The sequence below is a fragment of the Acanthochromis polyacanthus genome, chromosome 22 (genome assembly GCF_021347895.1).
Source record: "Acanthochromis polyacanthus isolate Apoly-LR-REF ecotype Palm Island chromosome 22, KAUST_Apoly_ChrSc, whole genome shotgun sequence".
Classification (NCBI taxonomy): domain Eukaryota; kingdom Metazoa; phylum Chordata; class Actinopteri; family Pomacentridae; genus Acanthochromis; species Acanthochromis polyacanthus.
Window position 1 is genome coordinate 15569836 of NC_067134.1, and position 27668 is coordinate 15597503.

General features: G+C 41.5%; 2 protein-coding genes, 1 long non-coding RNA gene, 1 other non-coding gene and 1 pseudogene across 4 annotated transcripts; 2 read left to right on the top strand and 3 right to left on the bottom strand.

Moving 5' to 3' along the window:
- Positions 1 to 198: 198 nt before the first annotated feature.
- LOC110971922 (actin-related protein 3-like) lies at positions 199 to 7010 on the top strand. The gene is made up of 12 exons (XM_022222332.2): positions 199 to 396; positions 1458 to 1513; positions 1616 to 1740; positions 1838 to 1948; positions 2493 to 2588; positions 2873 to 2980; positions 3064 to 3207; positions 4272 to 4445; positions 4559 to 4651; positions 5532 to 5657; positions 5788 to 5871; positions 5961 to 7010. Exons 1-12 carry the CDS (start codon positions 353 to 355, stop codon positions 6054 to 6056), a joined length of 1257 nt encoding a protein of 418 aa, XP_022078024.1. The 5' UTR covers positions 199 to 352; the 3' UTR covers positions 6057 to 7010.
- A 2456-nt stretch (positions 7011 to 9466) lies between these two features.
- LOC127532205 (uncharacterized) lies at positions 9467 to 19240 on the bottom strand. Its single transcript, XR_007939604.1, has 3 exons — positions 19088 to 19240; positions 17244 to 17392; positions 9467 to 13979 (listed from the first exon to the last, which is right to left on the bottom strand). It is a non-coding gene; the product is annotated as an uncharacterized LOC127532205 (long non-coding RNA).
- A 1501-nt stretch (positions 19241 to 20741) lies between these two features.
- Positions 20742 to 20850, bottom strand: LOC127532220 (uncharacterized; annotated as a pseudogene).
- A 319-nt stretch (positions 20851 to 21169) lies between these two features.
- Positions 21170 to 21288, top strand: LOC127532219 (5S ribosomal RNA). The gene has a single exon (XR_007939620.1). It is a non-coding gene; the product is annotated as a 5S ribosomal RNA (ribosomal RNA).
- Positions 21289 to 21620: 332 nt separating this feature from the next.
- LOC110968911 (insulin receptor substrate 1-like) lies at positions 21621 to 27353 on the bottom strand. Its single transcript, XM_051942381.1, has 5 exons — positions 25977 to 27353; positions 24920 to 25157; positions 23324 to 23573; positions 22679 to 23246; positions 21621 to 22313 (listed from the first exon to the last, which is right to left on the bottom strand). The coding sequence occupies exons 1-5, from the start codon at positions 26438 to 26440 to the stop codon at positions 21977 to 21979; spliced, it is 1857 nt and encodes a 618-aa protein (XP_051798341.1). The 5' UTR covers positions 26441 to 27353; the 3' UTR covers positions 21621 to 21976.
- Between the last annotated feature and the right edge of the window lie 315 nt (positions 27354 to 27668).

Consider the following 27668-nt stretch of genomic DNA (forward strand, 5'->3'; position numbering starts at 1 on the left):
TTCTATCTTGCTTCAAATATTAAAATAAAATAAAAGGACATGTTTTAAGTCTTTTTCGAGAGGGCTAGAAATGTTAATTTGTTCATATTTGATAAATTCATGCTTGAAAGGGTTCTATTAAAATTCCTAATTCGGTTGCAGTAACCGCATCTATCCGCTGGGGGCAGTGCTGTGCCCGTGAAGCTGCTGACTCTGCTCTTGAAGAAATTCCACCGAACCCGGAAGCGTTCCCGATTCGGCCGTGATTGCTATTCATTCAGGCTGCTGCGATTTAAATCAATTACTGCTAAGATAACTGCTGTTATCGGGCGCCTGGTATATTTTCGTCAAGATAGAATAAAGGAGAGCAAGCATGGCTGGTCGGCTACCGGCTTGTGTCGTTGACTGTGGCACAGGGTAAGTAACAAAAAAACGAGACGCTAGCTACCGTTAGCATAGCTTTCATTGACCACATAAGCGGCTGTCAAACTTCCAGCTAACGCCCTGCTCTGGGGCTGCTTAGCTTGAGAGCCGCTGACATTTACTTCCTCCTCACTCCTTAATTAGGCAACGATGCTACAAATTAGCAATCCAAAGCATCCGACTGGTTTATTTTGTGTGCTTTTATTGTCACTATTGCTGTATCGTTGCAATTAGCTACTACTAGCCACTGAAGCTAATGTTACTTCCTGGAGAAGTGAGTAATATACAGCTGTAAACATATTAGCTAGTATATTTTACTCAGTTAATATACATCTGTGTTTTATCAGGTTTTGCCAAAAAGTGATAATCATCCGAAAACTAAATTCTGCCAATCGTCTTCATGTTTTTGTGTCAGTTTGCCTGCTCTAAGCCCTAGATTATAAACGGTCCATTCCATTTTACTGACACAAGTATCTCTAAATGACCAATTCAGCTCTACAATCAAGTTTTCCACTGATTTCAGCTCATGTGTTGTGACTGAAATGTTATTAGTGCATCAAAGTGGCTTGATTTCATTCATTAGGGTTATGTTTTTAAAGATTGTTGTCCATCAGATAAGTGCAAATGAGATTATTTGATTTTTGCAATAGGCATCTATCTGCAAATCAGGATAATTACAGTCTAAACAAGGATATTAGACAAACCAAACACTACACTACACTATACTAACAAATACTATATGCTATTGTTTCTATTCATTCTAAGTGTTATATGTGATTGTTATATCTGATTATGCTGTAAACGCTGCATTTTTTTGGTTAGCAAGTTAACACACTTTTGCCAAGGTGAGATCAGTTCTGTGTTTTTTTTACATATTGCAACAGTTTGATCCTGATAAAAGCTGCTGTAGACATTTAGAAACTGGCTAATACAGCTTTAGGATGAAGGGTGCAGTCAGTTTTTGGCACATCAGCTTCTGACACAACGCGGAAAATATTTTAACCAGAAAGAACTGCCTTTATCTGAACTTCCAATCTCATTTTGTTCCTTGTTAGGTACACAAAGCTTGGCTATGCAGGAAACACGGAACCACAGTTCATTATACCTTCATGTAAGTAAAAAAGAAAGAGCTCAAATAAGGGTTATTTCAACTGTGGGTGAATGAGTGTGTGTTTTCACTTCACCACTCTTCTGCGTTGTCATTCAAATCCAGGTATTGCAATCAAAGAATCAGCCAAGGTTGGAGACCAGGCCCAGCGCAGGATGATGAAGGGCGTTGATGACCTTGACTTTTTCATTGGGGATGAAGCCATTGAGAAGCCATCGTATGCAACAAAAGTACAGAGAGCTCAACTGAATCATGCTTTTGTTTTTGTTTGTTTGTTTGTTTGAGTAGCGGTTTCGTGTTAACACTGTTTCATCTCCTCGTTTCCAGTGGCCCATCCGTCATGGGATCGTGGAAGACTGGGATCTGATGGAGAGGTTTATGGAGCAGATCATCTTCAAGTATCTGCGGGCAGAACCTGAAGACCATTATTTCCTTTTGGTATGCATACAGTGATGGGAGTTACAGCCACATATTTAGGTTAAAATTGTGATTGGAATCTAGCTAGATCTAGCTTTAAAACCACGCTAGATCTGTTGTAAAGAGTGCAATAACATAACCAGCAATCTGTGAAATCTAATCGCTGCGGCTACTATAAACATTTGCATGCTTGAGTGTTCAAGCGAAGCCTCCTCCCATTTCCCTCAGCAGGGATCTGGTTTGTTGACGCACAGTTCTAATATTGACAGTTGAGCCACTTAACCTAGACTGTTATGATTAAAGATGACAAAATGCTTCAATACTTAGAGATTCAGATCTTCCAGCTGTCTGATTGTACAGCCAAGAACATCCTTAAAGGCAGGAAAATATTAGCAGGATTTAGGAGATGCATTGAAAAATCTCTTGCAAACTTATTAAGTTTGATCCTGAAACATTTAAACCCAATGTTTGTTCATCTCTTGCATACTTTAAGTCTTTTATCTCAGCTTTGGCTGCAAAATGTGGAACCTTTGCTCATTGTCATCCCATCTGTCTCTCCCTCCAGACAGAGCCTCCCCTCAACACACCAGAAAACAGAGAATACACAGCAGAGATCATGTTTGAGTCCTTCAATGTCCCAGGCCTCTACATTGCTGTTCAGGTACGCTTACTAAACAAACAAGCCTGTACTTGTAAGGCACTCACAGCAAGACTTCTGGGTTGTAGATAGAATTAGATTCGACTCTCTCCTCAAAATGCGTTGAGATTTAGCAGGTGTTTTCATTTCTTCTTTTTGAGTTTCACAGTGAGGTTAATATACTTCCTTGATTTAAATATTGCTCATTGTGATCACTGAGCTGGAATTGTATGCAAGTGCTGCCAAATAAGGCCTTAAATTATGGAAGATGGGCAATTGCTTGAGTGTGAGTATTGGATTTGTTTCAGGCTGTCCTGGCGCTGGCTGCTTCTTGGACTTCCAGACAGGTGGGAGAACGAACGCTGACAGGCACCGTGATCGACAGCGGAGATGGAGTCACACACGTCATCCCGGTGGTAGGTGTGGCTTTATTGTGTTTTTACCCCCCCTGCTCTCTCCTCATTATCAGCCCCTGAGCTTGTGCATGTTTGGGTTCCAGGCCGAAGGCTACGTCATCGGGAGCTGCATCAAACACATCCCCATCGCCGGTAGAGACATTACATACTTCATCCAGCAGCTGTTGAGGGAACGAGAGGTGGGCATACCCCCAGAGCAGAGTCTGGAGACGGCTAAAGCTGTCAAGGTCAGTGAGTTGGATGCTCGTCAACTTATGTTCTATTCACGCAGGATTAGTATTGCCTGGGGATCTCTGGTTTCCACGTGATTGTCAAGGGAATTTTAAAGCAAGCTTTTGAAATGTTGCTGGTAATTTAACAAAAGAGAACGAGGATTGTTCACAAGCAAACAAGGCAGTGTATTGCTGTCAGAAGGTGATGATATAAACGATGAGACGACTGTAATAAATGGAGCAGAATGAGCCAGGAACAAAACTAGTTCTTTGATAATTGCTAAAAAAAACAAAACTCAAAGATGGTGAAGAAACAAAGTGCATTTTGGCCAATTGACCTCAGCAAATCATTTTTAATCCCAGAATTTGTAGTTATTCTTTCATGTCAGCTGCCATATTTCATTCCAACACAAGACAGCAAAATCAGCAGAAACAGCTAAAGTAAAGTGTTCATGACATTAGAACTTACCACAGGGTGGCTCCGTCTCCCGCCAAGAGCAATATCTCCTTTTCGATAAAGGTTAAACCACCTCCAGCGAACTTAAACATTATATGATTCCTTCCACAGCTGTGCTTTCTCTGTCATGTATTTCTCAGTTTGTCCACTAGAGGGCAGTGCAGCAGTAGAACAATGGCCAAGAATGTCTAATATGACATACCCCGATTTAAAAGGCAGTAGAATCTGAACCACTGTGACTGCATGAATGATTATAGTCTTGCCAGAATTTTTTTGTGTGTGTAATGGTCAGAAAACCTGCAGGTGAAACGCAAACAGAGCAGTAGACCTCTCAAAGTTGGCCTGAAAAATGTTTCCTCTGTTTGTATTCCTCTCCATTTAGCCATCAAAATGCTGAAAGATCCAACTTAGAGTGATCATTTTTGGCTGCTCTTGTGCAAAGGACAATAAATCTAAGAAAATGATGCTGTTTCTGTTTGTTGGTGTAATGTGCTTGGGGGAACCAAAAGGTTGGATGTTTGCATGTTGTAGTGATTTAAAATAGGGTGATGTTTGGTTTGAAACTTTCTATTTTTGTCGTATTCTCGATTCTCAAAGTTGCACTCTGATGTTCTGTTTACAGGAGCGGTTCAGCTATGTCTGCCCAGACCTTGTCAAGGAGTTTAATAAGTATGACACAGACGGCTCCAAGTGGATCAAACAGTACACAGGCGCCAACGCCGTCACCAAGAAGGAATTCACCATTGATGTTGGATATGAACGTTTCCTCGGGCCTGAGATCTTTTTCCACCCAGAGGTAACAACATATGTTGGCGGACTTTTCACACATTTTCATATTTTCACTGTAAAACAATTCAGTCATTTCTGTCATATTTCCGTTTTTTCACATTAATATGTGGTTTCATCCAGTTTGCCAACCCAGACTTCACCCAGCCAATCTCTGAAGTTGTGGACGAAGTCATCCAGCACTGCCCCATTGATGTCAGGCGTCCACTCTACAAGGTACAGACATGCATCTTTCTGCATCTTCTAATCATAATATGACATCCAGGGCCCTGTTCTAGGAAGTGGATTCACAGAAAACTGTAAGTTTGTTAAACCTGAGATGAGGAAAATCCTGGATTTTCCACACCAGAAGAGTCATAGCTCAAGTAAGCTTAACCTGCTTGTTGGCAGTTTTTCTTGAACTCACTCTGACTTTCTGTTTGAGCCTAAAGGAGCTGCCTGATAAATGCTTTTATTACTTCCCCAAGGAGTGGAGCGGTGTAATGTGACGATCGGTGTTTGTTTGTCTGTCCGTCTGTCTGTTAGCAACATTGCTCAAAAATGGATGAATGGATTTGGATGGCATTTTCAGGGAAGGTCAGAAATTACACAAGGACCAGGTGATTAGATTTTGGCAGTGAAAGAAGTAAAGATTTCTATTTGAGACAGCTGCACAGCGTCACTGTAACTATGACAACAAGTGAACACTATGTCAGCTGAATGCTTACGATCACATGATTGCGATCCTGCTACAAATCCTCCGCTGCGGACCTATCGGGACTTATTCATTTGAAATGATACAAGGAAGAGTTGATTAAATTTTGAGGGTGTTTCTGAGTCCCATCAATTCCTTACATATTTAGGTCACGTGATTCGATGTCCGTACATAACGTACACATGCATAACACACGCCTGTGCTGAGCGCAAGGTCTTTTTGTTTGTGGGTACATCTATATTAAATGGCCACATTCTATAGTGCCGTGATTTCTGATCATCAATAACTAATAAAAAAAAAGCTGCATTTCTGACAATACCATATGGGGAATGAACAGCCTTGGCGGAGGCTGGTTTTCTAGTTTCCTGATTTCCTCAATACATAATAATCTGTGTGTCACAGAACATCGTACTCTCTGGAGGCTCCACCATGTTCAGGGACTTTGGCAGACGCCTGCAGAGAGATCTTAAGAGGACCGTGGATGCGAGACTGAAAATAAGCGAGGAGCTGAGTGGCGGCAAGTTGAAGGTAAACAAGGAAAGGATCCGACAAGAGACACTATGGGAAATGGCAATAACAGCTTGCACATTGCAACTATGAGCTTTCAGACGGTCTCTTTTTAATCTTTAATTTAAAAAACTGAATGCTCTGTTTGCAGCCCAAGCCCATTGACGTGCAAGTCGTCACTCATCACATGCAGAGGTACGCTGTCTGGTTCGGAGGATCAATGCTGGCTTCTACTGTGAGTATTTCTCTGTCAACGCATAAATAGTCCCTTCGGATGTATTTGTGACATAAACATGTAACTGAGGATCATTTCTTCCTCTGCAGCCCGAGTTTTACCAAGTGTGCCACACCAAGAAAGACTACGAGGAGATCGGGCCGAGCATCTGCCGCCACAACCCCGTGTTCGGAGTCATGTCTTAGGCATCAACGGAGCGCATTCAGCGGAGGCCGAGGAAAAAGAAAAAAAAAAACACGGAGGAAGCACCGCAAGACCTCACACGCTGTGGAAGTCCCATGAGCCTTTGCACGGATGCTCTGACAGACCTGTTCTTTCGGATAGAGCGACAGTGGACCAAACAAACTGCCAAAAGAGTGGCAACGTCCTCTCAAATTAGAGGAAAGAGGTGACTCAGCCCAAAGGATCCTCAGATAAAATGTTTACTGCAATTTGGTTAATAATAGGTGATAAATCTTTCATTTCTGCGTGCCTCGTATACATGTACTTATTTTATCCTCACAGGGTTGTAATATGTAATTAATCAACATGAGTCCTGTATAAATGCACTTCTCTGTGTATATGGGTTGGGTTCTTGCTATATGTCATGTACTCTAAAATAAGGGGTTGTTTCAAGGAACAGGACATGCTCAGCTGGGTCATTTACCACAAAAACTTTCTGCTCATTCCGTCATCAAATGGGTGCAAACGTACAAGACTTTGTGATAAAAATACATCACCAGACATACTGACTGTTCCTGATTTTCTTTTGTCTTCTTTTTAAATAATCACCCTCAGTACCTGGAAGACATGTATTTGAATTTAGATGAAAATAAGTCAACATATAAAAAAATCTATATAAATCTGTTCAAATGACGTTTCTCAGGTTTCACCGAGACAAGTCCTGTTTTCTCCTGCAGCAACGCGACTTATTGTCACCGCTTTCCTTTGACTTGTATTTGTATTAACCATCTCTTGAACAACGTGTCTTGGGGTTAAAAAAAAAAAAAAGAAGTTGTATTAATATATGAACATGCAGTTTTAACGACTGTTGTTGGACCATCACTGTTGCCTAGATCTCAGTTATACTGGATAGCCTTGTACTGTACCAAATCTGGATTTCAATGCTGGCATTCCAATAAATGCCAAGGAGATATTTCTACAGTTGTAGTTTGTGTTTTGCTGTTATGTCAAGAATCGAGTTTCATCTTTGCCTTTGGTTGAGATGTTGCACTGCTATTTCTGGATGTACACCACCAGTCAAAAGTTTGGACACATCTCCTCATTCAGTGTTATTTCTGTATTTTTACTACTTTCTACAATGTAGATTCATACTGAAGACATCAAAACTATGAAGCAAGATATATGGAATTATGTAGCAAAGAAGCAACTGCAAAATAACGAAATATATTTTATATTTTAGATTCTTCAAAGCAGCCACCCTTTGCTTTGATTACTGCTTTGTACACTCTCAGCCTTGAGCTTCATGAGGTCGTCACCTGAAATGGTTTTCACTTCACAGGTGTACCTTGTTAAGGTTCATTTGTGAAATTTTTCTTTCTCCGTGAGGTTGGGACCATCAGTTGTGCAGAAGTCAGATAGGTACACAGTTGACAGCTCTATTTGACAACTGCTAGAATCCATATTATGGCAAGAACCAATCAGTCAAGTAAAGAGAAATGACAGTCCATCATTACTTTAAGAACTGAAGGTCAGTCAGTCTGGAAAATTGCAAAAACTTTGAAAGTAACCGAAAGTGCAGTTGCAAAAAAAACCATCAAGTGCTACGACGAAACTGGACCATGAGGATCACTCCAGGAAAGGAAGACCAAGAGTCACCTCTGCTGCTGAGGATCGAGTCACCAGCCTCAGAAATGGCAAGTTAACAGCACCTCAGATTAGAGCCCAGATACGTACCACACAGAGTTCTAGTAGCAGACCCATCTCTACATCAACTGTTCAGAAGAGACTGAACCAATCAGGCCTTTATGGTCAAAGAGCTGCTTAGAAACCACTACTAAAGAAAAGCAACAAGCAGAAGAGATTTGTTTGGGCCAAGAAACACAAGGAATGGACATCTTGGAGATCTTTAACATATTTAGAGTTTTTTCACAATTGTTTGTTTACTACATAATTCCATAATTCCACTTTTACTTGGTTTAAGATCTATATAATCCTAATCAACTCTAATTCATCGGGCATGCCAATGATCTTGTGCTACTAACAAATTTAGCATTTTGTATCAAGCATCGGCATGGAGGTAAATGTGCGTTTTTCATTTTCGCAGGCGTCTTCTCTGGCATCTTCTTCGGGTGCTGGTTCTTCCCGGGTTTTCACCTTGAACACATCCCACCTCTCAGGAAGGACGCTTGTTAAAGAGGAGCGAAGCCACGTATGAAAACACCACAATGGACGCCACAGCAGCCAGCATGCAAATGGCCTTCCCTTGAGACCTCTGAACGTAAACTCCGACCTCTAAGGTGCAGCCTGGGAAACGCAGGATCACAGGGAGGCCTAACAACGGCTCTCCGCACAACAACCTCATCACCACTGCAACAAGGTAGCCGCTGATCACCCCATACCCGTTGGAAACCTCAATGAAAAGGACGCAGCTCAGCTGTGGGAATATAATAGTGTAGGTCAGGTCTGAACCCAGGATCCAGAACACCAAGATGCCACCATCCAGGTAGGTGAGAGACATTCCAACAAGCCCTGCAACCACTACAGAGAGGCGAATGACCCACTGCAGCTCTCTGTCTGAAGCCTCAAGAAGAGAAGAACACTTTAGCGGCTCATTCGACCATGTTTGACTCCCAGGATCCTTTTTCTCCTACCCGACTCCTGATGGTTTGGTAGATGTTGCTGGTGAAGGTGGTGGTGGCAGACAAAAGAAAGGAATCAGCTGACGACATGACGGCAGCAGCGACGGCACCGATGCCCAAAGCAGAGATATAGGACGGGGTAAAATGCTGAAGGATGAGGGGCAACACCATGGCCGCCTCCCCTCGCTCATATGGAGAGGGGGAACCAAACGAGGTGGCGTTCCAGTCTGAAACAAACACACTTGATCACGCAAATATGGAAAGTTTGCGGCTTCATTGCGGACTCGGAAAACTACCGTTGATGCTGCGACGGCTGCAATCAGCACAGACGGGATCCCAGCAAGAACGACTCCACCGGCTGCGATGAAACAGATTGTTCTGGCCGTGGACGTGGAGCTGGAAGAGAGCGTCCTTTGATGGAAATCTTGAACAGCCACGTTGCCTACAGTCTAGAAAATAAAAGGTGGTTCAGAAACAGACAAGCAAGGGAAGCAGGTAAGCGTTGAAATCTGTTTGGACATGGAGGTTTTGTTCTCCTTTTGAGCCTCTTTTTTGGTCATATTGGGTCTGTTTGTTACAGTAATGCCTCCGCAGGTGAAGTCCTGAACAATACTGAAGATCATCATCACCAGAAATGTCAGCAGTCATTCCTTATTCATAATAGAAGAAAAAATAAATACATGTGGAGGCTGCTGCTGGATCCACAAATGTAGCAAACTACCAGTGAACTGTTAGATAGATAGATAGACAGACAGACAGACAGACAGACTGCCTGGCCAAGAAAAAGTCTCCACCTGGATTTAATGCAGCAAATAGGTAAGAGCCTTCCATTGGATAATTACTGCAGTGATGAATGTGTTTCAGCTGCAACAACTTCTTTAACCCTAGCTGATGCAATGAGGAGCTTCTCAGTTCTTAAACAATGGATGCGATGTCGGATGCGTTCAGAAACATGCTGCAGATGTTTTATCGCTCAGTGGTCTCCAGCGTCGTCTTCTACGCTGCAGTTTGCAGGCTGAAGGCAGCCGACACTAACAGACTTAACAGTCTCATCAGGAGAGCTGGCTCTGTCCTGGGGGTTGAGCTGGAGTCTGTGGTGGAGATGTCAGATGCTGAGGAAGCTGCTCAGCATCACGGACAACACCTCTCACCCCCTGCATGCCACGCTGACGTCCTGTCAGAGCTCCTTCAGTCACACACTGAGACCACTGAGACGCACCACAGAACCACACAGGAGGTCTTTCCTACCTGTGGAAATCAGACTGTACGCTTCCTCCGTCTTCTGCAGGAGGGATACATGATCAACGGACTTATTTCCATGTGCAGCATCATCACACTTTTCCTTGATCGTCTCACTATCTGTATTACCATTGTTCAAGTGCAATGTTTCCAGAGCCTTAGAGATAGTAAGAGTTGCGACACTCATGCTCTCGCAGCGGGGCGGTCACGTGGTTCATGTAAGCCTGAATAGTTCCAAACAGGCAGCGCTGTCATTTCCTTCTATGGGACTGAGAGCGGCGATTTCACGGTAAAAAAGGAATAAAATCACACCTCCAAGTACTTGTTTGATTATTAATTCACTGGAGTATGTATGTAAATGTCAGTTTTACATTTCGAGCCGTAAGGTGACATATTAAAGACACTTTTGGGGTTTTGGAGTTTGGAATGTTTCACATTCGTGTTAGCATGGAAAATCGACTTTTACACAGAAATGTAAGATGACTGAAGATGTTAATTTTTGCCCAGCTGGATTATTGTATTTCCAGACAATGTCTATATTTCTCTGATTCACTTACCCGTAGTCTGGGAGTTATTGAAAAGCAGAGTAACAACAGTCCATTCAGCAGATAGTGTCCAGCCACTTCTGATGAGGCAGGAGTTGACTCACTATAACCATTTTAAGACATACACAAATTATATATTCAAGAATAACAGCTCATTATGCTTTGATGAATGAAATAGTATGTTTTATTAACAATGGGAGAAACAATGAGGGTCTTCGTGTCTTCAGTGAGGGCTCTCGGGATACTGGCGGATAGATAGATACGATAGATATTAATAAATATATTTGTTAAATACTTACAAGTATAAGTTTATGCATTATAAAGGGTCTCATATAAAGGACGTAGTCTTGACAATTAAAAAGAGGTAGCGATGTAGCTAGGCAGCTTTCAAAGAAGAGCTAACAAGCACATGGCAATGCCTGAAAGTCGGTCATCTGCCAATATTCACAAATACAGATAAATGTATGCACCACAAAGGGCTTCTGATATAATATAAAGACATTAAAATTAAAAAAGAGGTAGCGACTCATCAACAATTAATCCGTCAATATATCCCTTGAGATAACTTCACAGCTAACAGCAGAGTCGAGCTAAAAAAAAAAGTAGCAGAAATTCGGTCGTCGACCAAGATAAAAAATATATATAATTACGCTGCGCAAATACAAATAAAGCTCAGCATATGCATCATAAAGAGCCTCTGATAAAATATAGGCAGTTGACAATTCAAAAGAGGTAGGCATTTCATCAACTTACCTCCACATATACTCAACAACCTGCAGTGCAAATGAACGGTGGATATCACTGTCGAAGCGGTGCTTGGAACTACACAAGCCTCCACAGCCCGGAAGTAGACCGAAAGAAAGCGTACAACGGCACCCTATGGGAGTGTCGCAACTCTTAGTATCTCTAGGCTCTGAATGTTTCTATACATCTGTTTACTTTTGTATTCACTTCACTTCCTGTTTATCCGTTTCTTGTTCTTGCTGCAGTTTACATTTTGGAAGTGTGTTATTTTATTTTCTATTTTATTTATTTTTTAGACACTATTTCTTGGCATCCGCTAAGACACTTCATACAAACACTGAGACACTTTACATTTTGTACTTTGTATTCTTGTTTTTATTTCTGTTTTACTACTGACCTCTGTGTAATTGTGTATATTTCACTGACCTTTATTGATTGCATTGTACTCAAGCAAAAAAATCTCCTGCAGGATGAATAAAGTTTATCTTATCTTATCAATCATGCAGCTCCATCGTAGCTTCACCGTGACGCTCAGGTGTGGAGGTTGGACCACAAAGACTGGACACCAGATTCAGCCGTTACGTTTGATCTCAAAATCCGGAGCTTAAACAAGCTGACTTTTACTCAAAAGATCTCTGGATCTAATCCAAGCAAACTTTGTTGTTTGTGAATACTTCTCCATTTCAAGTCAAGCAACAAATAAAAAATAAAACAAACACAAGATTCAGACCATCAGACTCTCCAAGGCAATGATATGTTGAAGTACTTAACCGGTTGAGTTGGTGGTTTAGTGGAAATGCTGCAACTTCTTCATTTTGAAGGTTGTTGGTTCAAGTCCAATCTTTGGAAACATTTTGCAGTTTGTCCTCGACAATCTTCCTGGTACCACGATAGGAAGAAACTAGAGCAGGAGCAAGTACAAGATGTTGTGGAGTAGAGGAAAGTCTGATGCTTCCTTGTGCAGGAGGTTCACTGTTCAAGTCCAGCTTTTGTACGTTTGTCTTCATGAAAACCTCTTAGTACCATCACAAGAAGAAACGCAAGCATGAACTTTGCAAGAAAGATGGTGTAGAGATATGTACTGTGCCTCTTGCATAGGAAGTTCTTGCTTTAAATCCAGCTGAAGGTCCTTTTGGCTTATTGAGAACCTCTTGGTACCATCATTAAAACAAACTCAGAGACCTTGTGCGGATCATGGGGCAGAGATAAGTTTTGAGCCTCTTTTGTTGGCGGTTTATGGTGAAAAAAACCCATGAGGCCCTTTCATTTGGACTTGTCCTCGCCGATACTAATTGGCACCATCATTTAAGCATCGTTAGTGGTGTACCTTGTGGCAAAGTTGGTGCAGAGGTAAGTTTTGTGCCTCTCATGTTGAAGGTTTATGGTTGAAATCCCCCCACGGACATTTACTTGTACTTTGTCCTCGCAAATATGAATTGGTACCACTATTTAAGCAAAGTTAGAGCCAATTTTTGTGGGAAAGATGGTGCAGAGATAAGCTTTGTGTCTCTCATGTTGAAGGTTTGTGGTTGAAATCTCCCTTCAGACCTTTTGTCTATCCTTTGCCCACTCCACTCCACTCTTTACTGGTACCATCATTTAAGCATAGTTACGGCTTCAGCATGTGGGATGGTTGGTGCAGAGGTAAATTTTATGCCTCTCATGTTGAAGGTTTATGATTCAAATCCTCCTCGGGACCTTTTTTATTTGTCCATTGTCCTCTTTCATACTTCTTTGTACGATCATTTAAGAAAACTAAGAGCTACACTTTGTAAGACAGATGGTGCAGAGATAAGTTCTGTGCTTCTTGTTCAGGAAGCTATGGTTTAAATCCAGCATGAAGACTCTTTTAGTTCTTTGGCTTCCTGAGAACATCTTGGCACCATCATTGAGGTGATGTAGAGGTAAGTTATGTGCCACTAATGTTGAAGGTCGATGGTTCAAATCCCCCTCTGGACCTTTTTATTTGTACTTTGACCGCTTTAATACTACTTTGTACCATCATTTGAGAAAACTAAGAGCTCCACTTGATAAGAAGGATGGTGCAGTGATAAGTTCTGTGCTTCTGGACCAGAAGGTTCTTGGTTCATATCCAGCTCAAGTCTTTTTCTGTCTTTTGGCTGACTGAGAACCTCTTGGTACCATCATTAACACAAACTCTACTAGACATCTTGTGTGAAAGATAGCGTAGATATAAGTTCTATGGCTGTCATATGGAAGAGCCATGGTTCGAATCCTGAGTGAGAACCTTTTTGGACGCATTCAGTACCAGGCTTTACGTGATAAAATGAAACTAAAGCTATAAGTCAGTACCGAAGACAATAGCCAAGAGGTATGGCAGTGGACTCAGATGCAGAGCGTCACCGGTTCAAATCCAAGGACTAAACACAAATGAGGAAATGACAACTGGAACCAAAGTCTGGGAAACAAGGAGTAACACAAATGGATATACAACAACTGGAACCAAGGAGTAACACAAATGGGGTAAATGACAACTGGAACTGAAGTCTGCCAACGCAAGTAGATGACAGAGAAAGTGAAGGTGACACGGACCAGAAGGAAGATGGGATAGGAAGGGGGAGAAAGGAAGAAAAGATGCTGTTGGTTTTATTTTTTTTTGCATTTTTTCCCCTATTTTTGGCCAAAAATTAAGAAAAAGCTTCACCAGGGTAGGGTATTGAACCCTGCTCTCCAGGTCTCCAACCACTGCCACTACCTCTGGACTGCAAGCACTTCGTACTTATGTACAGGGTTTTCTTCTATTCCACAAGGAGATCACCTGAACACGAAAAGAAAAAAAAAAAAATCTCCAAAAGATTAAAAACTCATAGACACAAGCTAATCTGTCTATGAGTTTTAAAGAACATGCTTAAAAAGACAATGTCAAAAAGTCACACTCTTCTCCTGATCACTCATTTTGACATTTTAGCGCAATTTCAAAGCCACACAAGTCACCTTCTTCATGTCACAAATGGGAGAGAACACCAAACAATGAATTTTAAAAACCTCTTTGCAATTCGTCCCCATTCAAAATCCTCAACAGATGTTCACATTTTCAACATTTTTTGGTGGAAACAAAATAATTAAAAATGTTTAAGAACATTCACATAAAAATCAACCAAAATCAAGTGAATTTCGCTGGATTTTGGTTGATTTTTCGGTGAATGTTCGAAAAGAAAATATCAGAAGTTCTACTGATGTAAATGTAATCATTTTAGATATTTTTAGGATTTTTTTGGAAGAGTTTTACTAATTTTTTGAAAATATTTCCAAGAATTTTCTTGCCAAATTTAGGGGATTTTTTTAAATAAAACTTTTAAGGATAAATGAAGAGGGTTAATACATCTCAAATTAGGAGGTTACATGAAAGCGAAAATCTATTTTTGAGTGAAAAACTGATTTATTTTTTTTTTTAGCATATCTAGCTTATTTTAAGACACCTAAGCTTGACAATGCTGGTAAAATATAGCTGAAAATAAGTTTTCCCAACTAATTTTGAGATCTTTTTGTAAATATCACATCTTATTTCACAAAATCTTACCAAGCCATTTTTCACTTGTTGTATTGGCAATTTTTTTTTCACAAATTTCAAGTTAAAAGTTCCTTGAAATAATTTTTTTTTCTTGTTTTGAGAGGAGCATTTTTTCCAGCGCAGACATGCCACAAAACTAAAGTCATTCAAAATGGAAACTTTCTGGCTTTAAGAAAAACTCACAGAAAGAAAAAGAAAGAAAAAAATTGTGGTAACCAAGAACAATTGCTTTTTCAGATCAAGCAGAGGGGAAAATGATGGAATCACTCAGTTCTGAGGAACAAATGATGGAATCACCCTGCAAATTTCCTTTTCCAAAACTAACACCTGCATCTGAATAAATGTGCTCATTAGTCTGCAGTCAAAAAAGGAGCGCTCACACCTCGGAGAGCTGCTGCACCAAGCGGATCGACATGAATCACGGCTCCAACACCAGAGATGTCCGTTGAAACAAAGGAAAGGATCATCAAATTTTTTCAAGAAGGTAAATCATCATGGAATGTTGCAAAAAGATGCTGCTTGTTGTCATCTGTGTCTAAAATCTGGACCATGGGAAGGTTGTAAAAGGCAAGCATACTGGTAGACCCAGGAAGACGTCAAAGCGTCAAGACAGAAAACCTAAAGCAACATGTCTTGAAAACAGAAAATGCAGCAAAACAAATGAGGAACCAATGGGCGGAAACTGGAGTCGTTGTCTGTGACCGAACTGTAAGAAAGCGCCTAAAGGAAATGGGATTTACATGGAGAAAAGCAGAACGAAAGCCATCGTTAGCACCTAAACAGAACAAAACAAGGTTACAATGGGATGAGGAAAAGCAACGGTGGACTGCGGACGACTGGATGGAAGTCCTATCCAGTGATGAATCGTGAATGTGCATTGGGCAAAGTGATGATCCTGGAACTTTTGTTTGGTGCCGTTCCAATGAGATTCATAAAGACGACTGCCTGAAGAAAACATGTAGATTCCCACAGTCATTGATGATGTGGGGCTGCATGTCAGGCTAAGGCACTGGGGAGACGCTGTCATCACGTCTTCAATAAATGCACAAGTTTCCGTTGACATTTTGGACACTTTTCTTATTCCATCGTTTAAAAGGATGTTTGGGGACGATGACGACATTTTTCAAGACGATGATGCATCTTAGAGCCACAGAGCAAAAACTGTGAAAACTGTCCTTGAAGAAAGACACATGAGGTCAATGTCGTGGCCTGCAGATAGTCTGGATCTCAATCCAATTGAAAATCTGTGGTGGAAACTGAAGAAAATGGTCCATGACAAGACTCCAACCTGCAAAGCTGATCTGGCAACAGCAACCAGAGAAAGTTGGAGCCACATTGATGAAGAGTTCTGAAGAGTCACTCGCTAAGTCCTCAGAGACCGCAAGCTGTTAGAAAAGCCAGAGGTGGCGCAACAAAGTGCTGGTGGTGTCTTGGAGTCAATTTTTTGTTTTTCATGATTCCATTTTTTTCCTCAGAATTGAGTGATTCCATCAATTTTTTCCTCTGCTTGACCTGAAAAAGCAGTTGTGATTGACCACCACATTTTTTTGTCTTGATTACTTTTAGTGTTTCTTAAAGCCAGAAAGTTTCCATTTTAAATTACTTTAGTTTTGTGGCATGTCTGTGATGTGTTTTTTTTCTCCAAAATGAAACAAGGGAATGAACATCCTCCAGGACCGGTGATTCCATCATTTTTACCAGGGCTTGTACAAGTCCTTCATCCATTAGAAAAGTCCTGTCTGCTAAAACATCTTTGAGAACAGAACTCATTTCCAACACATTTGCTGCTTCGTCTAAGTGTCTACTATATGTAAAACAGCTCTGAGGGTTTCATCCTGAGCTCCACTCAAAGATTTCACTGTGCAGCAGCTCAGCAGTTTGTTGAAGAAAAGCATTTAGGTTCAATCTTTCAAACCCAAAACCCACCAGCTGTTGTCTTTAGAATAAAATGACACCTTTTACCAGTGTCACAACCTGTAAAAACAGAAGGAACTGTTGGATTTTTCAACCTTCTGATGGGACTTGGACTAGTCATCTGCGATGTTCAGTTCCATCAGGAGAATTACTCAAATCTAAGCAGGACATCGTGATATTTCATCGAAATTAATTTATTCTGCATTTATTTAAAACTCAACATGAATGAACCAGATTGAACCAAATAGTTGTTATCTGATTTTCTAATTCTAATCATTTTGTGATTGTTCGTTTTCATTTTGTGAAGAACTTTGTCACTTGGATTTTCAAAACTGCACCGTAAATGAAGAGAATTATTCTCGTGTTGTACTGGGAGTTGGAAATGCTGGGATACTGAAAGAGACTGATGTGGACGTCAGGAGGCTGAGCTCATCTCCGTCACAGTTTAACCACTGATTTCATTTAAAGGATGGACTACAGAAAGAACCCAGCAGAGTTTAGCTCCAAACAAATGACCTCCAGTCCCAGTTGAAGACATAAAGTGTGATCTGGAGGGAAGCTGTCGCTGTAAATGTGTCGGCTCTCTGGTTAACTCACCTGCTTGTGTCTCCATCCTGACGCTGCTCTGCTGGACCGGAGCTCCTGGACCGGCCGGGTGGACCTTCCTTCACACGCCTTCCCAGTGGGAGTGATTCTGAGTCGTCCTCTGAGGATTCTGAGGAGAAGCTGCAGGGCCACATGAGACACTGTGAGGAGACAAAGCAGAAATGATTCACACACCAGACAGGAAGAAAAGAAAACATCAGAGTGTAAAATACAATAATGAGTCCTAAACATCACTGGTGATGAAGCTGAAGGCAGAAAAACTCAAACAAAAACTGCTTCAACAATCTTTTCCCTCCAGAATGTAGAAGAGACTTTATTTCTAGAGAATCTTGTCCAAAGTTGGATTTATGTGTTTTAATCCTCACCCTTTAACCCCTTTCTGCCAGTTTTTTAAAAAAAAATTTGTCTGACAGCAAACCTGAAATGCGCTGCTGGACCTCAACAATCAGCTCAAAAACTTTTGTCTCTTTAAACAACATGTTCATTTCTATGGTCAAACTGAGAGCAAGAATTCCTGGAATATTTAGTAAAGCTAAACTACAGGGTGTCCCTAAAAATGTATACACACTTTAAATAATTGTAAACTAGGTGTTTGTTATCATTCGTAATTTTCAACATGTAAAAGAAGAGGAAGATGTGAGTTTTCAGAGCTGCAAGCAAACTCATCTCATTCTTCTACCTCCTTTGTATCACCATAGAAACACATTCCGACACTAAAGCCCCATAGCCTGAGTGTCGACCTCGCAAGACTGGCAATAAGTCTATTAATCAATTACATAACAATTCTACATTTGTTATTTACTTGCTCCCAAAACCGTTCCTGCAGCTGAAGGAATGAAACTGAAAGCATCTGACAACCATCACAATGAGACTTAACGTGAGATTCCTCTCAGAATTACTGGTTTTGTAAGCAGCACAAAAGAACACCATCTGATGAATGATGATATTTAAAGTGACTTTTCAATCTAAAATAAGGAAACCTGCATCTACACAGCTGATAGACGAAGGTACAGGGACATTAAGGAGCAGATCGGCCACACTTTCACACAGTCTGCATGTTTCTGCAGCTTCTCCTTTGTCACTCTGGCTGCAGCAGTTGTGCTGTTTTCAGCCTGGATGACATTTTAGACTTCTCATATTGGTTCATGATGATAATTTGTTCCTGTCAGAAATATTTCACGTTGCATCCACTGACTTGTAGCGTTCCACACCACATGACAGTCAGCTTACTTATGGCTTTCAATCATAGTTTTATGTCTTACAGCCAGAAGAACACAGCTGAGAACATGTCCTTTAAACACAACATCCAGCTGGAATCAGAGTCTGAGCTACCTGTGAGCTCATAATTTGGTAGGAATATTGTTCATCCTGTTAACATTCACACAGTCTGCACTTTCTGCAGCTTTCCCTCCTTCAGCTGCTGCAGCTGTGTCACTGTCAGTCTGTGTCAGGACTTTATCATCTTTGTGTTTCTCTAACGTCATCGTTTGCTCTTCATTTGTAAAACGGGACACTTTGGCTCCAGTACTGTAACGGTCCTGATGATACTGGGACTAAATATGTGCTCTGCATGGATCATCTGGGTTTAAAATGACGTAACAGCAAACATCACAACAAAAAGTCACTCAGACAGAATCTTCAACTAATTCACTTTAAAATTACAACTTGAAGCTTTGAAAGTCTGGAATCATTATTTGATGTAAACTCCAACTCTGGGTCTTTTCTGTCCTCTCTTTGTAATCCATCAGGTCTCTACTTCACTATGCTCTGCGCTGTCAGATGACAAATGCTGGGAATTTTCTCTGAATCAATCAAAGTGAATTGATTGAGCTCACCTGGATTCAGTGTCCTGCATCCTGTATCTGGAGCCACTGTACAGCCACAACAGAAACGACAACAAACCAGCGTCAGCTGCAGCTGATCCACCTCAACTTTCTCACAAACAACCTCAATCCAAAGCAGGAGGCGCCACCTGGTGGTCGGAGGAGGAACCAAGAAACAGAAAATTCCTGAAGACGTGGAGGCAGAATCAGTTCACTTGTTGGCTTTTAAAAACCCAGAGAGGTTTTAGTTTCCAGCTGTGTCCAGTGAATGAGCAGCAGCTGTTGTGTTTGCTTCTTTTGCTGCTTTGAGTAATCATAGAGCTCCTTCATTAACTGGCTGCAACAACACTGTAGTTCTTCTAAGTAGTGTGTCTTCTCATGCAGCACTCTTATAACATCCATGCATGGTCTGTCTCTGGTGGTAACTCACGTAATGTTCTGGATAACACCACATCCTCCTTACTGAAGTTAGGTTGACCCTTCTTAGCTGTAAACACACAAAATACACTCAGAATATCAAATAGTCTCAGTTCACATAATATAGTCAACTAACTTCATAAGGGCAATTATAACTCGTTTACATTTCAACAATCCCATAACATTATTGTTTTTCTTTTTAAACAATTATTCCATGAATTATGCAATTTTTTAAATGTAAAAGCATCCTATATTGTATTTCTAAGTCTAGAACTTAAACTCAGCATATCTGAAATATTAATGCATAACTTTTACAGATTTAGACTTTTTGGTTTTACCACCTCTCTACCAGACCTAGCTCGGAAAACATCTGGTGTTTGTTATGCTTTTGGCTTAAAACAGTCTCTGTCGGAGTGTTCTTTTCATTCATCTGTGGCTCAGTCTGAATCTCTGGTGTGGGTATTGGTACAAGATGACTGCGGTTCCTTCTGATCGTCAATTGTGGTCCACTGACGATCGGACCGTGGAGTTTGTTGGACAGATGTCACTGTATCCTGTGCTTTTGCATCTGTAGTCCAAGCTGAGTGTTCAGGTAACAGTTTGTCCAAATCTCTGGTTCTGTGTCTTTTGTTGAAGGTTGATGCTACGGGTACGGACCCGTACCCGTAGCATCTGTACTAGAGGTACGGACCCGTTAAGGTCACTGAAGAGCTGGCGCCGGTTAACTACTATTTGCTGCACATTACAGGCAGTTTATATGAATGACTTTGACGGCGAACATTCGGCACGCAGATTCACCTCGAATCACGGAAGCGCCTTCATCACTCGGATTACCAAGCCGACTCATTAATATTTATGTACGTCGGATTACCAGCCAATCACAAAGCGCGTTCATCAGCCGACTCATTAATATTCATGTACGTCTCATTAATATTTATGGAAGGTAAAGTGCCGTATCCGTCGGCCACAGGCTACGGGTACGGGTCCGTATCTGTAGACACTACGTTTGTGGAAACATTCTGTTTGTCTCATCCTTCTCTCCTTCTCCATGTGACGCCTTTGCTGCAGATACAGGCTGGCTGCAAGGCCCCTGGAAGCATAGACAAGTTGGTATCGCGTCTACGGACCATGAGAAGGTGTACCAGGCTGTAGCCATTGTCTCAATCAGTCATCACTACCAAAAGACACTCGAGGCTGTCTCCAGTGAATGAGCAACAGCGTCCTGTGCAGGTTGTGAGGAGACGTAAAAAGCTTACAGCACCTGGTATTCCCAGGCGGTCTCCCATCCAAGTACTAACCAGGCCCGACCCTGCTTAGCTTCCGAGATCAGACGTATTCAGGCTGGTATGGCCGTAAGCGACAGTTAAAGGAACAAACCACACTTTTATAGATGCTATGACAAGATGTGCTGTTGTATTTTCGACATGGTCGTGCTTCAATCTGGAATAAACACTGAAATTGAATGAACACGTCCTTCTCAGGAGCCTGTCTGTGTGGCAGAGTCTCAATCTGTCTGTCACACAGAGTCTCACTATCTGCCACACAGACAGGCTCCTGAGAAGGACGTGTTCATTCAATTTCAGTGTTTATTCCAGATTGAAGCACGACCATGTCGAAAATACAACAGCACATCTTGTCATAGCATCTATAAAAGTGTGGTTTGTTCCTTTAACTGTCGCTTACGGCCATACCAGCCTGAATACGCCCGATCTCGTCTGATCTCGGAAGCTAAGCAGGGTCGGGCCTGGTTAGTACTTGGATGGGAGACCGCCTGGGAATACCAGGTGCTGTAAGCTTTTTACGTCTCCTCACAACCTGCACAGGACGCTGTTGCTCATTCACTGGAGACAGGTTGCAAAAGTCAGAGGTCATATATTGATATTTGAAGGCAAGGTACAGAAACAAACGCTGAAAGCAGCAACTACAACAGTCTTTATACACACTGTTGGCCGATTTCATGGAGAACACTTCACAAATGTAGGCAGTAAAAGTTTAAAGCAAGATCAAGCACATTAAATTATTCTTAAAAACAGGCAAAACTGATAAAAACAATTACATGAAGATTTGGTATCGAGGGCATCAATGAAGGACTGTAGACAAAGTGCGTTCATGTGATTTTATTCTTTTATTCTGTGGTTTAGGTTCAAGAATAGGTTTAACACATTCCCCCAAAACCACCAAAGACAAAAACAAACAAAAAACTGACAAAAAAGGTTAAATGGAAAAGTGCATACAGACACAAATCAACTATAAGGTCAACTTTATTTTTCTTACATAGAGTATTGCAACATGTAGTACGTAATTTTATGTGCAAATCTCAAAACATACTTGTACAGTACAAGTGTGATAAAGTCCAACAAAAGAGCAGCAAAGACAATCACAGTCACTGAAATATTACAATAAACTATTATTTCTTCATTAGCTTTTTCAGGTATACTCTCATCAGCTCATGTCACAGGACTAACAGTGAATTATCACAAACACTCAGGATCTGTCGTCAGCCTGAAGGCAAGAAGGCAGACACAATGACAGCCAGCGTCTTCTACGAGCAGACTGACCGGTGTCAACATGTGGACGGGTCTCCAGCCTCATACGGTCTTGTTCAACAATCCCCACTCGAGCTGAGCTGGCTGTGGTCTGAGCCGATTTCTGCTGCTGCCTCTCATCATCCTGAGGTGGAGCGGAGCAGCCGATGCTCACCTGTGATTGGTCGCCGTCTGTTTCTGACTGTTGGACTGAAGTCAGCAGCCATTGCGGCAGACTATGCTTGTTGGTCTGAGGACGTGTGGGGTGTGGAGGGGAGCAGCTGTCAGAGGTGGAGCTGAAAGGACAAGCTCATGAGTTTTAGTCCAAAAACTACTTCAGTGGTGGCCATAGCTGATGTCATATCTTATATCTGTGACTGAGTTTTAGTTTTTCCTTGTGATATCTAGCTGGCTTCACAGTAAACCCCTCAGAGCGCTGAATGCCAGGATAACCTCTGGCATTAATGGTCGTTTTTAAATAATTTTGAACCTAATGTTTTGGAAAATTGAACGACTAGGCATTCTAGAATCATTAATGTTTTCCAAATGGAGTTAATTCAGTCATTTTAGTATTCGTGTCAGTTCTTTTCAATCTTGTGCAGTCCTACTTTCAGCTGATTTTGTAAGAGTCCAGTTTCCAATAAGTCAATAAAGGACTTACCTGATGAATGATGTCTGAAGGGAAGAGGAGGAGTCATAAGCTGGCTGCTCATGTTTTTGTGGGCTCGCCATGGTCACGTAGTCATCCTTGACGACAGACGAACTGTGGCTGACTGAAGGGGACATGATCATGTAGCCCGGCCCGTCCTCCTCCTTAACTGGCTCCCACTGCTGCATCCCAAAAGCTGCTACACTGTGCTGGTCCATCCTCATTTCCACGTAGCTACCAGTTTCAGACTTGCAGCTCTGCTGGGCTCTGAAAGGACTCAGATGGGAGGTGAAGCTCAGGTAAGATTCAAGCTTTGGATCGTCTGTGATGCAGGGCCTCGAGTGAGACTGTGAGGGGCTCGTCTGGATATCAGGGTTTCTGGGGAGCAGCACCAGGGGGCAAGGTGGTCTCATGCTCTGTGGCTTGTCTCTGTATTTGGGTCTGCAGCGTTTTGAGGCCAGAAGGGTTTGAGGCTGACAGTGACTGGAGGTCGGTGACCGGGTAAAGTCTGGAAGAGCTCGTAGCCTCCCTATGGCCTCTCGAACCGCCTCGTGAATGTGCTGGGCCAGTGCTAGGTCTCCTGTGCAGAACAAACTCATTTAAATAAGAATCAGCCCCGTGTTCAGTGAGATTAAACCCATTTTTATTCTTAGTTACCTTCGTCTCTAGCCTCCATCCAGATCTCTCCAGGACCATTTGGTGCCGACCTGCCCAGCTCCAAGAAGAACAATCCATCCCAGTGACCAAAGCGCCGAACGCTCAACAAAGGTATTGTGACTGATGGCAAATCACTGCCTGCACTAACTCTCACCAAGATGAGAGAAGCTGCTGTGAGGCAGAGCCGGCTCTCCCCTGTGAGCGACTTGGAACTGCCGAGGCCTCTGGGCTTCACTGTGACCGGCCAAACCTTGGGCAAAAAGTGAGTAAAGAAGGGGCCGGGACGTTTTTGTTTTGTTATGTATAATCAACTGCCAGTAATACTTTATAGAGGCCAATTTATCGGCCAGCTGATAAATCGGTCAATTATAGCCCTTTCAAAATAATCGTCATCGGCCGGAGTTTTGCCGCAGTTTCATGCTTTGTTGCATGTTTTTGTACTTGAAAATTCCTCTCTGTTGTAAAGTTAAACAAATACTAAAGGACAAAGTATTGTTAAACAGACAAATATTCTGCCTTTGATTCATTTGTTGCTATAAGCACTTAGGGACCAAAAAGAACTTATTTTATTCATATGATATTTTATAAAATTAATCGGGTATCAGTGTTTTTTTCTGCCAAATATCGACATCGGCCTCAAAAAATCCATATTGGTCGGGCCCTAGCACTTAACCTTCTACAACCCAAAACACCACAGTGGATCTGAAAAGCATTTTTTATGTATGTTTTTGTTCCTAAGATTTATTTTAATTTCACCATTTATTAGAACCAAAAACTGTAAAAGCTGAAAGAATCATCAGATTTTCAGCTTTCAAACAGTCCTAGAGCTGCCCATCTGTAATGTGATGTTCTCTCAGAAAAAATTAAGTTTGTACCTGTGATATTTTATCAATATTATCTCCTTCTACATTTTAAAATTCACCAAAAATAGACTGTTTGTGCTCACCACACTCCTGCAATCCTCAGCAAAGCCATGAAGCCATTCGTGACTCAGCTGCTACTACTAGTCATGTGACAAAAATTCAGCTGAAATGCAGGCTGTGTTTACAAAGAGCAGATGAGTAGTATGGGAACAAAATACAAATGTAAGTAGTAAAATATCTATGACTTTGTCATATTGCACAGGAACATTTGTCAGATCTCTATCTCTATCCATGGAGGAACAGGACTTAATACTTCTGTAAAGAAATGAGCCGACAGTGAGTAAAAATGTACCTGGGGCAAAAATAACTAGGGTTAAAGAGGTCCGTTTCATTAAAAATGTTTTTGACAAGAGAGCTATTAGTTGTAGTAAACACTACTTAAGAGTCTAAGTTGAGACACGATGAGTAGAGGATGAGTTCTGCACTATGTTTTAACTACTTTCTGAATTAGTAACACAGACGGTGTGTTTTTCTTCATTTTGCCAGATACACTGGATTTGCATTTAACTTGTCTTGGGGATTTTCCAAGTTATTAAAACAGCTTACACGTGAAGAAATCATGCCTTGTTGAATACAATTTGATGGACTTTTAGATAGCATGACAGAAGTAGAAAGGAAATTACTTTTAAAACTGTTTAAAAATGCCTATCTACTATAAAAATAAAAGTCCAACCTCTTTGAAGAAAGCTGCAGGAGGCAGAGTGCAATACCCATCATCCTCTTCATCAAGCCCTTCTTCCCTCTGCTCTTCCTCCATCAGTTTCTTCATGGCAACATACCAGCTTTCTTGTTCCTGCTCGTCCTCCATCACCAGCACCATGGTCTGGTCCTTGGCATACAGCGCCACTGTGTGTCCTTTCCTGGAACTGCCAATCCGGCTAACACCCAGACAGCACCGCAGGTAAATCACCCTGAGAAGTACGACATAATTAGATGTCAGTTTCAACTGCAATGTTTCTACAGTTACCGTACAGACAGTAACAGGATGTCTGCTCAGAGTTTTGTCGTCAGCATAAAGTTGCCTGATTTGAGGCAACTTTATGCTGCCTCCACAATGAACAGTCAGATATGGTAGCAGCATTTATGTTCTCTTGACAAAAGTGACAAAGCCTATTTTCTAAAATGTCACACTTTAAAAACCTTCAGCAATTGTGCAAAATATTACTTTATGACTCCAGTATCACTGTCAGTATTACTTCTTATCTTTTTTTTTAGCTTCTACTACTGTCTCATACTTATTGCTAGTCCCAAAACACTGCTGTAAGCTGATACTCCTTATACACTCAACATTTACTAGTCTTGGTTTGTTTTGAGCAATTTCTGGCCCAAGAATTTCCCTCATGATTACTAAATTTACAGAGGACACAACTTCTAACCCTAAAGCAAGTGACAGAATGCAGTGGATGGTAGAGAAGCTTTGATTATCAATCCCAAAAAGCAGTGCCTCCAGAACCGAAAGCCTCTACGTTAACTGTCCTTAGTGGTCGCATAAATTGTAACTAATTTGTCTGAACAGCCTGTAAACATACTAAAACAGCAGCACACATTCCTGTATAAATTAGAACCATGACAACAAAAGATTAAATGCCAAGTGCATGTTTGTTACCCCTGCCCTCAAAGCTGAGCATTGTGGCTAATAAACAGTGTGTTCAATGTTTAGCCCCATTTAACTGATGAGATCTGTTAATGCCAACTGGGGAGGCATTTAATTAGAAGTTATTTTCACTAACCCTTGCTTGCTTGACTCAAAGAGCACAGCTTTACCGACAGCCTTCTCCACTGCCGTGAACTTCTGCTGGCTCTTGTACCACTCCAGTCGACTCGGTCCGGTGTGGCTTCCAGCTCTCAGGACAAAGTATCTTCTGTGGCTCCGCTCCAGCTTCCCCAGGTAACCTTGTTTCACTACATCACTTTGTGGTCTGGAGGAGGTCATGAGGGCACCAGCCAGAGGGATGGAAGTTTGGCTGGTACAGAAGAGTTCCTCATAGAAGCGAGACGACCGACGTCCGCCGGCCTGCGTCCCGGTGAGACACTCCCCAGAGCCCTCCTCCTGCTCAGTTTGACCATCGCTGCAGGGAGGAGATTCAACCGGAAGCCACGTTTGGACAGAGCTGCAGCGGCGGGATGACAGGGGAGAGCAGGGAGCAGGTGGAGATCGGCTTCGGCTGGCCCACTTGTTATCGCTTTCTGCCATTTCATTTGTCTCAGTCTGAAAAACCTGCAATGGAAACACAGGAAATCAGAAGCCTGAGAGGCTCTGAGAAGTCATTTCAGTATGACTGTGCTTTGGATTCAGATTTTCCAATCATCAGTTACAGGAAAAGTTGAGGAAAACCATGGAATGATGGAAAAACCAAGTCAGACATTTCAGTTAATGCTGTCAAAAATAAAAACATTTCCAAACCTATAAAGTCATTTTTCTTTTTTATGAAAAATGTTTTGCTTTTATCGCATCAAGACCATATCAGATCAGGCCACAGTGCACAAACTTAGACTGGTCAAATCTGAATTAGAGTGTGGTAAAGGGTAAACAATCTTTAATACACAGTCTCTGATCTCTGATCTGTGGAAACTATATTTGAGTGGGGAAAATTTTAAAAGTGGGGTAGATTTCATTGCTTGTTTTTGCATCTGTACCACACTATTCTTTGACAGGTGTCATCTGGACTAAAGGTACAATACTTTAGACCTTTCAGATCTGCACCACACTGTCCTACAACGGCAAATATATATATATATTAAAATACAATTTGAGATATGTGAAATCTTATGTTAATAAAGATGAAAAAAGAGACATTTCCTGAAGCATGGAGACTTATTAGCTTCCAGTATTATTTAGTTATCATAAAGAAGATGAACAAGTGTTCAAGCAGTTTAAAAAAAATAAATACAAGATTTATCTGATAACGTCCAAATAAATAAATAAATAAATAAATACGATTTCAAAACTGAACAGGTGAATGCAAGTTTCAGTGCGACTACCAACACAACTAACAATTTTGATTTCTAGTTTGTCGATAGAAAAATCTTTCACTGGGCAGCAAATGTACCATTTTGCAGCTTTTCATTTTACAAAGTCAAAAATGCATAAAGTGAATATAACTAAAGTATTTACAGGTGTACTGAAAACTTCACCAGACCAGTTTACCGTTTCGCTACTTCCTCGGGTAAAGCTAATTAGCTAAAAGTGCTAGCTCGTTGGGCTTGGATACACTGCTCGGACAAATGCGTGAAATTACAACTTACCTGAAACACACAGTTTTAAACATTACACCTGAAAACATCCACTGCCTCTTCTCCTTTCAGGCTTTCATTTCAGGCTGCCGTTACAACTCAAGCCGAGGTTTCCAAACTAATTTCCCGTGAATTTCTGGCTTCTGTCAGTTCGTCTTACAGGTGTGCCGGGAGTCAATCAAGTGTTG